Genomic DNA, 17100 nt, shown 5'->3' with positions numbered 1-17100 from the left:
AGGCCACCAGCTTCTGCCAGCACCACATTCTCTTCATCCTACTAGGCCCTCCAGCTCCTAAACTGTCCCTCTGGACTGTAGAGGGGACGTTGGCCTCTGGGCTAGTCACATTCAGTTCCGATGATGTCATCTCTTAGCCCGTTGAGCCCAGCCTCTTTAAACCTCAGTGGCCCATCAGGAAGAATAAAGCGATTAGCCATGACAAGGACTTGGCTCTTAGCACTTTCTAAGTGCCATGCTATAAACTTAGATAACCCCCAGTGCTAGCTGGATCTCTCCATCTGCACCAGATCCTCCCTTCGGATCCAGAGGAGACCCTCAATGCCTTCACTAACTATTTCCCAATGTTTCAGCCATTGTCTCAAACTAGACAAAACTTCCCGGAACACTTTACTGTTTCTTCCTCTTGAGTCTCAATGCATGAAGCTTCATTCCCCTTCAATAAACCTTATAATTAATGCCATTGATTAAAAGTGTTGTTATTAGCATTTGAGATAGCTTCCTGTCATGTTGCCCAGATAATCCTCCTGCCCCTGAGTGGCTGGGACTATAGGTATAGCCATATCCCACTTAGTATCATGTTTCAAAGAAGGAACAACCCTACCGATGCCAACAGTCCCTCTTTCCCCCTTTTCCTTAAAAAAAAAGTTTCTTTTATATGTGTGGTCTATGTGGGATACACATATGCATGTGGGTACATGTATGGTATATGTTTGTGTATGGTGTATACATACACGTGTATATACAGGTGTGTGCACAGCCAGTGAGCCCTGTAAGCCTCCTGTGTCTGGCTTACAGTGCTGGGGTTATAGGCACACATGGCTATGCCTGGCTTTTAATGTGGGTAGTGAAGATTCATGTACTCTAACCCGCTAGCCATCTTCCCAGCCTGTCATTTTTTTTTTTTTAAATCATCCGTGTATACTCATACTAAAACTCATTATGGTGTTTTCACAAATGTAGACCATAAACCTTGCTTGTACTCTACCCCCCTTCCTGCCCCTGCCCTGTCGCCATTGTCTCACGCCTCCAACATCGCTGCTGGTGGTGTTTCCTTGCTACAACACAAACCTGGGAGTTTTAAGGAGGCAAACACTATGTGTAAGAATGTTTGGTCACCACAGCTTTAAAATTCATTGTTTTGAATTTTCTCAACAAAAACTTGCTTACCTAAAAAAAATGGAACTTTTTCCTCAGTGAGGGATCACATAGCGCACGCTTCAGCCCCCAAGGTGCTTATACTAAAAGTAACAACAAGCAACACTGGAGAGGTCCAGAAACAAACCCTGGTCTCTAGGGCACTGGCGACCTCTTCCGAGTTCAGCTCACTGGTAGATTTAAATCAGAGCTCCTCGGATGCCACCAGAGGTCTTGTCAACATGAACATCTTTGGTTCTGAAAGCCAAGAGTGGAGTGCTGACACTGCAGGCCTGAGGACCACTAGAAGAGGAACAGAGCGTTAGCCTATCTTTCCCTCGAGGCTGAGTCTGATCTGTCTATGGTGCCTGCACAAAGCAATTGCTTAACACAAGTTATTTGGTTGAGTGCAACCTCCTGACCACCCAAACGGGTCCCCCAAACCCCTGCATGCTCCCTAGTGAGATTCCCTGTAAGTGTAGAGTACACTCCGATCTGGATCCAGGAGACCAGTCTCCTAGTACCAGGTCTGCTTGCCTAGACTGGGAGTATAAGAGCCGTAGACACTGTCTCTTCGATCAGTCCTTGCCCCCACCCCCTGCTGTCGCACCCTTATCTTTCACCCTATTGCTCCTGCATTGAAGACAGAAGCACCCAGTTTCCCCTGCCTCAGCATAACTTGCTAGCCTTCATTTCCTCGAGCTGGTCACATCACACCACAACCCGACCCAAACCCTGGTTTCTCTACCATGCCCCTGCTTCCCTGCACCCCAGGTTCGTCACACTCATCTTCTACCAAAACTCCAGCTTTGTGCTGTGGCTTGTCAACCTGTCCCATGGAAAAGGGGGCCACCCCATCCTTCAGGGACTGTCCCCTGGCTCTCCACACTCCTGGCTTTGCCACTTTCTCTCTAGCTGTGGTTTCTCAGGTCCTTTGAGAACTTCCCATAACTGTCCCTGTTTCCTTCCCACCTCTGTAGGCCTGAGCTGCAAACCAGCTCTCACTCCATCCAGGCTCCAGGGCCAACTGGGATTTAGATCCCTCAGTATGGCTTTCCTTCAGGGAGTAGTTCTCTTCTCTCCTCTTGCCCTCCCGGCTCAAACTTGTCCATGCCACCTGCTACACCGTCCCGCAGCTCCCAGTAACTAACACTATTCTCAAGGCCCACCTTTGTCCTTAGGTCCATAAGCCTAATTATCTGAGTTATCAGAAGGATGGCCTAGTGTTTGCAGTCATATCTCCATCAAGGGTTCTGTCCTCTAGATGTGGGCCTTAGCGCATTGCCCTACTGCACTGAGACTAGACCAGTGAAGGAGTGAGCTGAACTCCATATCCACCTGCAAGGAATAAGGGTCAATGGGAAGGCTGCCTAGAGGGAGAGGGAGCTCTAGCTACCAGCGGCCAGAGGACTAGCCCACCCATGGACATTTAACCATGTGCCAGAATGCCTACCATGTTCAAGTTTGCCCCAGTGACCCTGGTGGCCCACTAATAATGGTGGCCCACAGTCAGGGGCAGATTTGTACAAGGGATGGTAGGAAGAGGTTCCAGTGCACAGAAACCCCAAGCTGGCTCGGAGCCAGGCTACTTCCTCCCACCACCTGTTTCCACTCGGTCCATCTCTATGACAAAGGAAGAAGATGGCCTTTGAATAAGCAGTCTTTCTTCCCATGTCGATAATTTTGAGTACTAGAAAACGATGAATAAGTCTGTGGTTTGCTATGGAGGTTCCATGTCAGATAAAGCTGCTTCTGATGCCTGCCCTTCCCCCCATGCCCTGTCTGGGGCCCGCCCCGCCCCTCTCGATGAATATATATTAGGTGAAGGCTCCTGTGGCTTCTTCAGAACTCTTTGGAGGACCAGAACGAGACAATGGTTCTTGCCAGCTCTACCACCAGCATCCTCTGCATGCTGCTCCCGCTCCTGATGCTCTTCCACCAGGGACTCCAGTTTTCAGTCAGTGCCCACCATTTACTCAGGATGTTGGATTGCAGGACTATTGCCTTGGAGATTTCGGTGAAGCTCCCAGTGAGTAGCTGGCTGAGGTTAGCCTGGGCAGGCTGGCTTCAACAGGTGCCTCGGACCAGTAAGCCTCATGATTCTTTCTTTTAGAATCCTCAGGTATCTGAACTCAATAATAATGACGACAACGCCAATCTGAAGGTAAGAGCCCTGCTCTTGGGCATTCTTGGGTTCCATCTGTCTCCTGCCTGGGTGACTTTAGCCATGTCACTGCACCTTGCCTTGCTTCCGTTTTCACATCTATCTCAGTGGGGTTATTAAGGAAATCATCAAATGACTCTCCGAGCCTCAGTCTATGCCATAGCCAGCTGCAATAATGAAAGTTGCATTTTAGGAGATACAATGAAGCGGCAGCTGTGAGTGAACCCTGCCACAGGCCTCTCAGAGGCTCCACTTTCAGTGGGGATGCCATGGGGATGCCATGGACCAGTGAATGAGTTGCCTTCTGTGACTGTGTCTTTTGCTTTTCTTCCTCCTCCAAAACTGAGCTTGTGTTCTCCACTTCCACCAGCCCAAGACATTACCATTTGCAGTTATTTTCCCAGCTCTAGTTAGATACAATGGTTCTGTTTCGTTTTTATTTGTTTGGATCCAACATGAAGTTCTTTGCAAGCGTGCTGAGTGTCTACATTTCCCCTCCCTAGGGGCATGATGAAGTCTGTAGGATTTTTTTCTAGGTATCTAGAAGTTCTTAATTAACTTAAAGCAGTAACCTTGGTGTTTGGCATCTTGGGCATAAGTATTTCCCTTGGCCAACCTTCTGCCTTTTCTAGAGCTTATCTGGAGAGATGTGTTTCCCTTAAGAACAGACAGATCTGCCTAGAGCCTTCACACAGTCCACAGGCTGCCAGGGGTTAAGACCTGGTGCTCAGGAGAAACAGGCCCTTGTCCGGGATGTGCCCTAGCTTTAGCCCCAGGATAAGGAAAGGACCAGGAGTAAGGCTGTTCAAAGAAACCTCTAACAGCAGTCATACCTGCCCAGCTCTCACCTGCCCAGCTCTCACCTCCCCAGCTCTCACCTGCCCAGCTCTCACCTCCCCAGCTCTCACCTCCCCAGCTCTCACCTCCCCAGCTCTCACCTCCCCAGCTCTCACCTCCCCAGCTCTCACCTCCCCAGCTCTCACCTCCCCAGCTCTCACCTGCCCAGCTCTCACCTGCCCAGCTCTCACCTGCCCAGCCTCACCTCCCCCTCTCCTCCCTGAGCTCACCTCCCAGCTCTCACCCCAGCTCTCACCTGCCCAGCCTCACCTGGCCCAGCTCTCACCCTGCCCAGCCCCACCCGGCCCAGCTCTCACCTGCCCAGCTCTCACCCCGAGCTCCCTCTCTCCCAGCTCCTCACCCGCCCAGCCTCACCTCCCCCAGCTCTCACCTGCCCAGCCTCACCTGCCCAGCTCCTCACCTGCCCTCTCACCTCCCGAGGCTCTCACCTGCCCAGCCTCACCTGCCCAGCTCCTCACCCGGCCCAGCCTCCTCTCCCCCTGCCCAGCTCTCACCTGCCCAGCTCTCACCTCCCAGCTCTCACCTGCCCAGCCTCACCCGCCCAGCTCTCACCTGCCGAGCTCTCCCCTCCCCAGCTCTCACCTCCCGAGCTCTCACCTCCCAGCTCTCACCTGCCCAGCTCTCACCTCCCCAGCTCTCACCTGCCCAGCTCTCACCTGCCCAGCTCTCACCTGCCCAGCTCTCACCTGCCCAGCTCTCACCTCTCCAGCTCTCACTTCCCCAGTTCTCACCTCCCCAGCTCTGACCTCTCCAGGTCTGATCTCTACAACCCCCACCTCCCTAATTCTCACCTCCCCATTTCTCACTTTCCCAACTCTTACCTCCCTAGTTCTCACCTCCTCTGATCTCACCTTCCTAGCTCTTACCCCCTCAGTTCTCACTCCCCAAGCTCTCACCTCCCCAGTTCTCACCTCTCAAGCTCTCACCTCCCCAGTTCTCACCTCTCAAGCTCTCACCTCCCCAGTTCTCACATCCCTAGATTTTACACAAAGATTCTTTGCCCTCTTAGAATAGTACCTTGCGGAGAGTAAACCTGGACGAATTCATAAAAAGCCAAGAGGAGTTTGATTCTCAGGACACATTGGACATCAAGTCCAAACTTCAGGTGCGTGGGGCTGCTGAGGGCTTAGGGATCCCGCCTCCACCTTTCCCAGCCTTTCTGGAGAGGAGAGTAGGGCTTTCTCCTTTCTAGAGGGATCTGACTGTGCCTTGGTGTCTCTCCACAGAAACTTAAGTGTTGTATTCCTGCAGCTGCGAGCGACTCTGCGGTAAGCTGGCCTCCCTTCCACGTGTCGCAGGTTATGCCCTTGCTCATGACCAGACTTAAAGCCTGCTATAGCCCCCAGCATCCTCTTCACATCCAATACTTTCTTTTTTGGTTTGTCACAGCTGCCAGGTGTCTACAATAAAGATCTGGATGACTTTAAGAAGAAACTGAGATTCTACGTGATCCATCTTGACGACCTGCAGCCAGTGTCCGTCTCTAGACCACCTCAGCCCACATCTAGCTCTGACAACTTCCGCCCTAGGACCGTGGAATGTTAAAGCAGCAGGCAGAGCAACTGGAGCCTGAATGTTCCTCATGGCCCATGCCCAGACGGATTTCACATTCCCTTATGCCATCAGATGTCTTACCAATTTATCTACTTTCTGAAATCTGCTAATTACCTAATTATGCCCCTATTTTATTCTATTAAGGTTATTTATGTATTTATGTATTTATTTATTTATTACCTTCTGCAATGTGAAGTAAAATGTTTTAGCTGAGGAGGAATTTCTCCCTGTTTTGAAAAGAAGTTCCGAGAGAGACTGGGGGGCGTGTTCATTTGTCCCTCGTGTTTTAAACAGGCTTTTAAACCCTTGTGGAAATAAATAACTTTGAACGAATTGGTTTTGTCTTGTCCAGTTTCTTAGTTTGGCATCATCTCTGTAACAGTCCTAGAGGATACTTGTCCAGATACCACAGTTTGGCTACACAGCATACAACATGTACCAGATCATGGTCTGGACATTTAACCTGTACTATTTAATCTATTCTTCACTCCAAACCAGAATGTGTGATCTCTGTTTTATGGGACCATGGAAGTCCAGTGTGGCAAGGTAAGGCCAAGTAAATGCAGCTTCTAAGTTGTGCCCCCCTCTAGGACTTCATTCAGGCTTGGCCCCTGGAACATGCTACTGAGTACTGAAATTCATTAGAATGCCCCCTCTAGTGGTCATACTTAGAACTGCAGCAGTGCCTCTAACAGCTCCCATAGTAGAAGCCATTCAGTACCATTCTGAGTCCCCATCTGGCAGTACTCTCTGAGGATGCAGGTTACTCGGACCCAGAAATCCTACTTCTTCCAGAAGTTTCCATGCCTGCCTAGGCTTCCAGCTTCTCTTGGTTGACTTAGTCTTCCTACTTTGTGACTGACTCCAGACTGACCCTGGGATTCATGACTTATTGAAACAGATGGAGCTTTAAAAGTGCATCTTTCCTTAAGTCCAAGTGGATCAGGACCTCCCACATCAAACCAGACACACTCAAACTAATAGAAGAAAAAAAATAGGAAGCATCTGGAACACATGGGCACTGGAAAAAATTTCCTGAACAAAACACCAATGGCTTATGCTCTAAGATCAAGAATAAACAAATGGGATCTCATAAAACTGCAAAGCTTCTGTAAGGCAAAGGACACTGTGGTTAGGACAAATGGCAACCAACAGATTGGGAAAAAGATCTTTACCAATCCTACAACAGATAGAGGCCTTATATCCAAAATATACAAAGAACTCAAAAGTTAGACCCCAGGGGAGACAAATAACCCTATTAAAAATGGGGTTCAGAGCTAAACAAAGAATTCACAGCTGAGGAATGCCGAATGGCTGAGAAACACCTAAAGAAATGTTCAACATCTTTAGTCATCAGGGAAATGCAAATCAAAACAACCCTGAGATTTCACCTCACACCAGTGAGAATGGCTAAGATCAAAAACTCAGGTGACAGCAAATGCTGGCGAGGATGTGGAGAAAGAGGAACACTCCTCCATTGTTGGTGGGATTGCAGACTGGTACAACCATTCTGGAAATCAGTCTGGAGGTTCCTCAGAAAATTGGACATTAACTGCCTGAGGATCAGCTATACCTCTCTTGGGCATATACCCAAAGATGCCCCAACATATAAAAAGACAGGTACTCCACTATGTTCATCGCAGCCTTATTTATAATAGCCAGAAGCTGGAAAGAATCCAGATGCCCTTCAACAGAGGAATGGATACAGAAAATGTGGTACATCTACACAATGGAATATTACTCAGCTATAAAAACAACGACTTTATGAAATTAAATGAGGCAAATGGTTGGAACTGGAAAATATCATCCTGAGTGAGCTAACCTTAATCACAGAAAGACATACATGGTATGCACTCATTGATAAGTGGCTAATAGCCCAAATGCCTGAATTACCCTAGATGCCTAGAACAAATGAAACTCAAGACGGATGATCAAAATGTGAATGCTTCACTCCTTCTTTAAAAGTGGAACAAGAATACCCTTGGCAGGGATGAGAGAGGCAAAGATTAAAACAGAGACTGAAGGGACACCCATTCAGAGCCTGCCCCACATGTGGCCCATATATATACAGCCACCCAATTAGATAAGATGGATGAAGCAAAGAAGTGCAGAAGTGTAGATCGCTCCTGAGAGACACAGCCAGAATACAGCAAATACAGAGGCGAATGTCAGCAGCAAACCACTGAACTGAGAATAGGACCCCCGTTGAAGGAATCAGAGAAAGAACTGGAAGAGCTTGAAGGAGCTCGAGACCCCATATGTACAGCAATGCCAACCAAACAGAGCTTCCAGGGACTAAGCCACTACCCAAAGACTATACATGGACTGACCCTGGACTCTGACCTCATAGGTAGCAATGAATATCCTAGTAAGAGCACCAGTGGAAGAGGAAGCCCTGGGTCCTGCTAAGACTGAACCCCCAGTGAACTAGACAGTTGGGGGGAGGGCGGCAATAGGGGGAGGGTGGGGAGGGGAACACCCATAAGGAAGGGGAGGGGGGAGGGGGATGTTTGCCCGGAAACCGGGAAAGGGAATAACACTCGAAATGTATATAAGAAATATTCAAGTTAATAATAAAAAAAAAAGTGCATCTTTCAATTTTAATCCTAAATCTTTGGGGGAGGTACCTAGGAGCTTGCCTGTATCCTAAGGCTGTGAGATGGGACACACCTTCACTTTTTGCTTGACCTTCCTCACGTTTATCAGTAAACGAAAGCGCTGTGGCTTCCCAGACCTTCCCCCTACCTTTCTTCCTACCTAAACCTTCAGCCACCTTCAGCCCAATCCTACTGTGGGATTCCTACTGTCTACCTCTGGATTGTCCAAGATGACCCATGACAGGGCTCTCCTCTGAAAAGGGAAAGATAGCCAAGGAGCCACAAGAAGGACAGCCATATGGTGTCTGGGACAGCACCAAGGTGGGATTCAGTCTACTGTGCCTCTCTGCCCGGCTCCCTGAGCTCTGCCTGGTGATTCCTCTAGCCTAGTAGCCAGGGGGACAAGAGGTCAAATGAACCTTCTTTTTCTGTCACCGCGTTAGGGAGTAGTTTCCTCCGTGATTCCTCAAGAGTCCGATAAAGGCAGCTTTAGGTACTGACATCAGATCCTGGGGGCTGATCCCCCTTTGTTTTCCTTTTCTATCTTTATCTCTTTAGGTAAGGAACAGCCTAGTTTTTCGAAGACGGAGGAGGAAGTGGGTAATTTAGCTGCCACTAGCTCAGAAATGCATTCTTCCATATACTTCTTCCAAACAGACTTTTAAATTCCCAAAGATAGAAATCTCTCCTCTCCCTGTCCCCACTCCTCCTCTTCCCCAGCCTGACTCCCATGAACGCTTGGGATGCCCAGAGGGCAGAGAAGTGAGACGTGAGAGACATTCCTGCAGTTCTTGAAATGACCACTAGAGGACGATATGCCCCTAGTCTTAGGGCGCACCTAAGCGCTGTGGGGGAAGATGGATCTATGTTCAGTTAACCTGGAATCTAGAGAGTCCCCAATTCTCCTTGATATCCACCTCCACTCACTTGCTTCACCCATGAATTTTTGTGCCTGATCCTATTTCCATCCTATCTGAGACAGCATCTGTTCTCTGCTTCCTGTCTCTATGCTGAGTCATAGCTTGTCCTCAGCCCTGCCTTCCTCTGTGGTCCTACTCTCTGTTGCCCTATCCAGCCATGCTTCCCTTAAAGCTAGTCCACGTAGGGCCTGGAGTCAGTGGTCAGCTGAGACCAGCTCATACTGGCCCATGGAACCAATTGTTAAATGTTTAAAAAGAAATTCCAGAACCTCTGGGCAAGGTGGTAGATTAGAAGCTGGATGTGCACGCAGAGAGGAAAACTAGATTAAAAACACAATAGCTCTATTCATTTATAGAAGGAAATATATTTAAAGGAAACATAAATCAGCAGAGATAGGAGTTTCTCCACAAAGAAGGAGCCAAGCCACTGGTATCAGTCACAACTCTGCTCCTGCTGGCCAACTGCAAATTAAGTATAGGTGGGCACCCCAGGAGCTGGAGAGAAGGGGTCTAGGCTCTGGAAATGCAACCAGAGACCGGATAGGATGTGCACAGATTTTGGCTTGTACAACTCAGAGACCTGAGGCTGAAGACCAGGAGATATTGCCAGAGAAGACACTGCCTGGTGAGCCACACTAGACCGTGAGAGCCTGCCGTGGGACCTGGTACGGTGCCCTGATGGAGCACAAAGGTAAGGTCTCATGTGAGGGCCTCATATACCTGCAGTCTGCCACCAGAAACCCGATCTTGAAAGCACCAGAGGCAAAGTTGTAGCCTACAGCAGCAGGTTCCAGAGCAGGGATTCTGGCAGAGTGGACTTTAGCAGTGGAGGCATTTCTCTTTTGGAAGGACACTTTGACTTAACTTGATTGAACTACTGAGGCTAGCAGCCCCCTCCCCACATGTGGAGACTGATAGGCCCACAGTAGTTACTCTCTACTCCTCGGGACTCACACCTGTGCCTTTTCTTTTCATTCTTATTACCTCCTCCTTCCTCTCTCCGTTTCTTCCATGCTGCCATTTCCCCAGTTTACGTATTGATAACCTTAGCTCTGAAAGAAACGATAAACTACGCTTTCCCCCGACACAAAAATGTTGCGTCTAAATCTTAGCAGAGTTACCCCTAAAGTACACAAATATCTTCTGCAAGCCAACACCAGGGCAGCTGTTAAGTCTCCTGTGTTACCGCAGCCGCCTCTCACTTTAACAACAGAAGGTGTAGACGACCCACATAAAATAAAACAAGCAAGCAAGAGGCTAGGGGGAATCAGGGGACCGTAGACAGGGAAGGGCAGGTCCACCCTAACAGATGCATAAGACACCACAGAAAGATCTCAGAAGCTATGAGACTGTAACCCACTACAGCACAAATTGCTGGCTCACGACTCCTCAACCTAAAGAAAATGAGTGAGCTGAAATGCTAGAAGATTGCAGAGCACAACTTCATAAAGGATAAATAACCGTATAATCTCCCCCACCCCCGCCCCTGCCATCCAAAGTAACAAAGAAATCAATTAAGGACTGAAATAAAAAACAGTCAAGTAAAAGTGATAATTAACTCAGGGGAGAAATTCAAAACCACGGAGAAAAAGCAGATCCACCAAGGAAACTGAAATGCTACAAAAAGAACTGAACAGAAATGGAAGGAATCAATAATCAAATTTAAAAGAACAGTGGGTGGACTGGAAGACAGCTCAGTAGGCAGAGACCCTTGTGTGCAGGTCCAATAACCCAAAGTCGATCCCTGGACTCCACCCACAAGGTCACAGGAGAGAACCAACTCCCAAGAGTTGTTCTCTGACCGCCATACTTGCACTGTGACACACCCATGCACCTGCATTCACACACACACACACACACACACACACACACACACACACACAAAAACAAAATGTTTGTGAATTGAATTCGAGAACACATTAAGAAGATCATACATCATGACCAGATTTGTTTCACATCATTGATGCAAGTTTTGTTAGCATTTACAGATCAATCAATACAGTACACTCCACAAATAGACTTATGGACAGAAATCATACTACCATCTCAATAGGTACAGAAAAGCATTTGGCAAAGTTCAATGTGTCTTCATGATAAAAGTCCCATGGGGGATGGGGGGCTGGAGAGATGGCTCAGGGGTTAAGAGCATTGACTGCTCTTCCAGAGGTCCTGAGTTCAATTCCCAGCAACCACATGGTGGCTCACAACCATCTGTAATGAGATCTGATGCCCTCTTCTGGTGTGTCTGAAGACAGCCACAGTGTACTTATATATAATAAATAAATCTTAAAAAAAAAAGTCCCACAGTAATTTAGAAGGCACATACAACAACATAATAAACACTACATGTGGCAGACCTACAGCCAACAATAAACTAAACAGGCAAAAACGGAGAGCCTTTCTTCAAAACCTAGGACAGGATAAAGGTTTCCACCTTCTCCACTTTTATTCAGTATTGGGCTCCGAGTCCTTGCCCAAGCAATACACAAGGAAAAGAAACAAAAAGATACAAGTGGAGAATAAAGAAGTCAGATTATCCTTATCTGCAGATGGCATGAATATGCTTAAAAGACCTAGGGTTTCCAACAGAAAATCCTTAAGTTTGACCAATGTTCACAGCAAAGTTTCAGAACACAAAATCTTCAAACAAAAGTTTTCGTAGCTTTTCTGTATACTAATAACAACTTTTATGAGAAAGGAGCTAGAAATACACACCATTCACAGTTGGCTTCAAAATTTAAAATATCAAGAAAGGATTTTAAACATAGCCAAAGAGATGATAAGATTTACAATAAAAACTTTAAGACACTGAAAATAGAAATTATTGGCAGAACAAATATTGTGAAAATGGTTACATTGCCAAAAAAAAAAACTTTATAGATTCAAGGTAATTCTCATCAAAATTCCAGTAACATTTTTTTTCCACAGAACCAGGAGAAAAAAATCCTAAAGTTCTTATACTCCAAGCAGCTCAGAGAGTCCTAGGCAGAAAGAATAAGTAAAAGTATCATATCTGTCCTCAAAATATACTACAAAGCCATAGTGACAAATGCAGCGTTAAACAGACACGTTAGCCAATGGTGCAGAATAGAGGACCCAACAATAAACCCACATAGTCACTGTCAGTCAAGTTTTGAAAAAGGCAGATACCCTTGGGGTGGGAAAACAGACTCTTCAAAATGATGTTCTGAAAACCAGCCATCCACGTACAGAATAATGGAGGTAGACCTTTGTCTCCCGCGCTGCACAAAAACTGATTAAAAATTAATCTAAGACTTGGATATAAAGTGTTGAAGTGAATAGAGAGAAACACAAGTACCGGCGAGGACACTTGACGGGACTCCAGCAGCCCAGGAGACAACCCTAAGAACTGACAAGTAGCATTAACGAAATGAAGTTTCTACACAGCCAAACAACTCTCAAGAAAAGAAAGAGACAGACTCTAGAACAACAGAAAACGTTAACTAGCCGTATGTCTGATGGGGTTAATATCGAGCATGTGCAAAGAACTGAAAAAAATTTGAACACCAAACCTCCACATCTTCCAAGCACAAATGGAGGGCTGAGGTGAATAGACACTTCTCAGAGAAGAAACAGATGACCAATAAATATTTAGAAAGCTATATAATTATAAATATATAATTCTTAGCCACCAGGGCAATCTAAATTAAGGCTACTTTGGGATTCGATCTCACTTTGTTAGAATGGGGTGCGCACGCACACACACACACACACACACACACACACACACACACACACACACACACACGTGGTCAGTGTGTGGAGGAAGAGGAACCCTTACTTATTGCTTACTTATTGGGAGTATAAACTGGTACAACCACTATGGAAACCAATATGGAAGCCTGTCAAAGCCAAAAGGTAGAAGCACCATATGTCCACTTTCGCATGTAAAAGACGCCAATTCCTCCCACAGAGACACTCAGCATTCGTGTTTATTGCTGTACCCTTCTCAGTAGCCAGGAAGTGAAACCAGCCTAGATGTCCATCAACAGATGTCTAGATAAAGGAAATGTGGTTTACATAGTGGAGTTTTATACAGTAACAAAGCAAGATGAAACCATGGGATTTCCAGGGGGGTGGGGTAGGGAGGATAGAACTGGAAATTACTACATTTAAGAGAAGTAACCCAGACTTAGAAAGACAAATATCACCATCCTTTCTCTCTAATCAGCGTTCAATATTAACATTTTTATGCATGTGTCTAAGTGTGGGTGTGGTCATAGGTCCTGGAAGGAGAAGGACCATGAGAGGGGCAACAGAGGTCTTAAGAGAGGGGGAGTGGGCAATAGAATACATGTGCTACCAAAGCAGAATGGGGGGGGAGGAAGAGGACCAACAGAAAGGGAACAGGGGGAGGATAAGGGTGGGGGTGGGGTTTCAAAGAAAGTATGTTTGAAATTGCAGGATGAAATCCATCACCTTGCATGCTAAATTTTTTTTTTTTCCAGAGCTGGGGACCGAACCCAGGGCCTTGCGTTTCCTAGGCAAGCACTCTACCACTGAGGTAAATCCCCAACCCGCATGCTAAATTTTTAAACGCTAAGAAAGAAGTGATAATTGCTGGGCGGTGCTCAGTTATCTGCAGCATGGCACTAGTCTCAGAGGCAGAATTTATTAGCGTGCAAATTGGGACGCATTCCCTGCCTTAGTTTGCGTCCCTAGTGACCGAAAGCACCTTGTGGAGGAAGAGGGTTTCTTTCGGCTTACAAATCAGTACAGCATCAAGGGAAACCAAAGCAGGAACTCAAGGCAGAAACCTGAGGCCAGGAAGGAATGCTGCTTGCTGGCTTGCTCAGTTTGCATTCTTACACAACTCCTGACCGTCTGCCCACCCACAGTGGACTGGGCCCTCCCACATTAACCGTTAACCAAGAGAACCCACTTCAGACGTGCCCACAGGCCAGTCTGACAGAGGAATTGCTTCAACTGAAGTTTCATCTTCCCAGCTGACTCTATTTGTGTCAAGCTGACAAAAGCACAATTAGCCCACCTCCCAGCAGACTCTCCCTGGAACTGTGTTATATTTTACCAGCTGTGAGAGCCTCCCTCACTGAAAGTGGGGCAGCAGTCCATTATTTTCCTCTTGCCTACCTATCTCACTGAAGGACCCACTTCTTGGAGCTCCTGCCCCATGGCTGTGAACTCATAGCTCCTCTAACCGAAGGGCACGGCATTCCCACAGTGCCTTGTGTTTTCCTGTGCACATTGACTAAGTACCTGTGTGGGAGGCTCTGTACTGTTCATGTGGATTTGACAGTGAACTAAATAGAGAGGTGGGGTGTGCTTTAGATTGGATGGTTGTGAAAGTCTCTCCAAGAAAGCTGGCATACAGGTGAAGACCTAAGTGACAAGAATGTACCAGGGGTGTGGTGATCAGAGGGGGAAAAAAAAACTATGGGCAGTGGGAGCAGTGGTCAGGTACTGCAATGTGCTCAGAGTACTCATGGGACAGAAGGACCTGGGATGAGAGTGATGTCTGCCACTAACCCCAGCTCTGGGTTGGACACTGGGGGTGGCCCATGTCTCTGTTGATGCAGAAACATACAATAAGCAGAAGTTAGTGGCTGGATCAGACACAGACCAGGCACAGGAGTAAGGAGAGAGGTCAGAAACACAAGACACATTGTAGCTGTGGAGTGGAAGGAGGAGGGGATACTCTTGAAGTGGGAATGACAGACATCCTTGGAATGTCCTGGAATTGTCCAGTCTGCAGCGTACAGCCAGCTTGAGTCAGAAATGACCACTGACCTGTCTCACTTAGGTTTACCTGCGACCTCAAACCTCAGACCCTATCTGGGGACAGCACATCCTTGCCCAAACACAGCCCTAGCCTGGAATCCAGAATCAAGTTGTGGTTGGTTCTTGACAGGATTTGGAGGAGTATCTCTGTGCTTTGGACTTAGACTGAGTGTGTAACCCTAAATACTTGTGCAATGGTATCTGCTAGTGGAGTCCTGAAAACGAGAGTAAGTGTAGGGAGTTCATAAAATAAAGAACTCTGGGCTACAGAGATTACTCAGCAGCTAAGAGCATGGACTGCTCTTAATGGAAGGCCCAAGCTCAGTTCCTAACACCTTTAGGCGGCTCACAAGTGCTCCATGTCCAAGGGATCTGGTGCCCTCTTCTGGCTTTACAGCCATGGGGCAGAAGAGCCCTCACCTCCATACACATAGCTTAAAACATGTCTTTAAAGGGGAGGGGAGGCTCCTGGAACCCCCTTGAGTCCTCTCTCCATGTGAAGACACAGTGTGACAGCTGTCTGTGAATGGGGGGCAGGGGGCGGGGCCGGTAACAAGCACCTGAGCCCGTTGGTTCCTTTACTCCAGGCTTCTCAGCCTCTAGAACTATAGACAATCCCTGCAGTGTGTAATTTCTTGTTATAAAGGCCCAGGGGGACAGGTCCTTTGTCATGCCCAGCCACTGGCAAGAAGGGCGCTGACCCCCTGATCCAACAGAACCGCAAAGCCAGACCGGTCTTTGTGCTAGGTCAGTAAATCCAAAGGGCAGCAGAGGGCAGCAACACTCCATGGCAGATCCTAGAGGAGTGGCTGCTAAGGCCCCCCAACCCCCTACATCTGAAGTGTCACTTCTGGAGAGCAGGTCACACCAGCCACAAGCAACTTCACTCATCTCTTATCTTAATTTTACAAATACAGCCGTTCATCGGGAAGGCGAGATAGGACGCACATCTTTTTCTTTACCTAAAAAGGTATGGGACCTCAGAAAAATGAATCAAGGAAACATTTCCAGAAAGGCAAGTATCTAAGGAAGGGAGCCTGGCTAAACTCATTCCACAATTCGAGATCCCCCAGACAAAGAAAAGTTCTTTCCTCCCTGGTTTGAATTACCATTTGAATCCATTGCTGAGGACCTCTGTGGCTTCCCCCATGCAGATGCAGATATAATATATAATATATAATATATAATATATAATATATAATATATAATATATAATATGTAATATGTAATAATATATAAATATATAATATATAATATATAATATATAATATATAATATATAATATATAATATATAATATATAATATATAATATATAATATAATGAGTAATAGGTTAGTACCAACTGGAGTCTTCTGGCCCTGTCCAGTTAGCTAGCAGCATGCAGGGAGGAGGGTGGTGTCAGTCAGTACAGAATGAAGGGGGTGTATGGGAGCTGATCTCAGATGCTTTCCACTAGGAGAGAGGCTCAGAAGCTCACCCAAGAGGCAGGACTCCACCAGGCAGTAGATGGACAAGATACAGGGAGGAGTCAGCCAGATGGTTGAGTGGTTAGGGCACAGAGATCTAGTAGTGTAGGGTGAATTGGGAACAAGAGAGTCTGAGTAGATGAGCCGTCCACTGTGATTGAGTACCAGGTGACCAAGGTGGAGGCAGGACCCCTTCTGGCCTCAGCTGTTCCCTTCACCTCATTCCCTACTCCCAGAACAGCCCAATCAGCATGGCAACCGCAGAGATAACAGACCTGGGTGGCCAAGGCCTGGGGTGTGCTGGGTGTAGGGATGTGGATGGTTAGGATGGGACCTTGAAGATACTGAATTTTACACCAGTAGGAAAGGGCCAGGGCAGAGGGACAGAGGGAGGGAAGGAGGGAGCTGTGGGTAGAAGCAGAAAACAGTTCTGAAGAATGGAGGGCTGCGGGGGTCCCAGGGGACGTGGAGAAGGGGGAGCCAGGTTGACAGAGGGAGTTCTCGTGGAATGAATGGGACTACTTTGTCCTTCGAAAACTTGAAGTTGGGCTCATGGCCATGGATGTGTTCTGGGCAAAGACGCTGTCTTCCTGGAGTGAAAAGGGACACAGAGAATCCCCATGAGGACCGAAGTTGTCTAGGA

At 47.2% G+C, this 17100-nt stretch overlaps 1 protein-coding gene across 2 annotated transcripts; it reads left to right on the top strand.

Annotated features, from left to right (window-relative positions):
* Positions 1-2993: 2993 nt before the first annotated feature.
* On the top strand, positions 2994-5733 carry LOC116910425 (interleukin-3). 2 transcript variants are annotated; one of them, XM_032914270.1, is made up of 5 exons: positions 2994-3166; positions 3260-3301; positions 5169-5264; positions 5386-5427; positions 5549-5733. In XM_032914270.1, the coding sequence occupies exons 1-5, from the start codon at positions 3011-3013 to the stop codon at positions 5702-5704; spliced, it is 492 nt and encodes a 163-aa protein (XP_032770161.1). In that variant the 5' UTR covers positions 2994-3010; the 3' UTR covers positions 5705-5733. The 2 variants fall into 2 exon arrangements, with proteins under 2 accessions (XP_032770161.1, XP_032770160.1); XM_032914269.1 differs by having other exon boundaries at positions 3251-3301.
* Positions 5734-17100: the final 11367 nt, after the last annotated feature.

Source organism: Rattus rattus, chromosome 9 (assembly GCF_011064425.1).
Source record: "Rattus rattus isolate New Zealand chromosome 9, Rrattus_CSIRO_v1, whole genome shotgun sequence".
NCBI classification, from domain to species: domain Eukaryota; kingdom Metazoa; phylum Chordata; class Mammalia; order Rodentia; family Muridae; genus Rattus; species Rattus rattus.
This window is presented reverse-complemented; position numbering and strand designations above follow the sequence as displayed.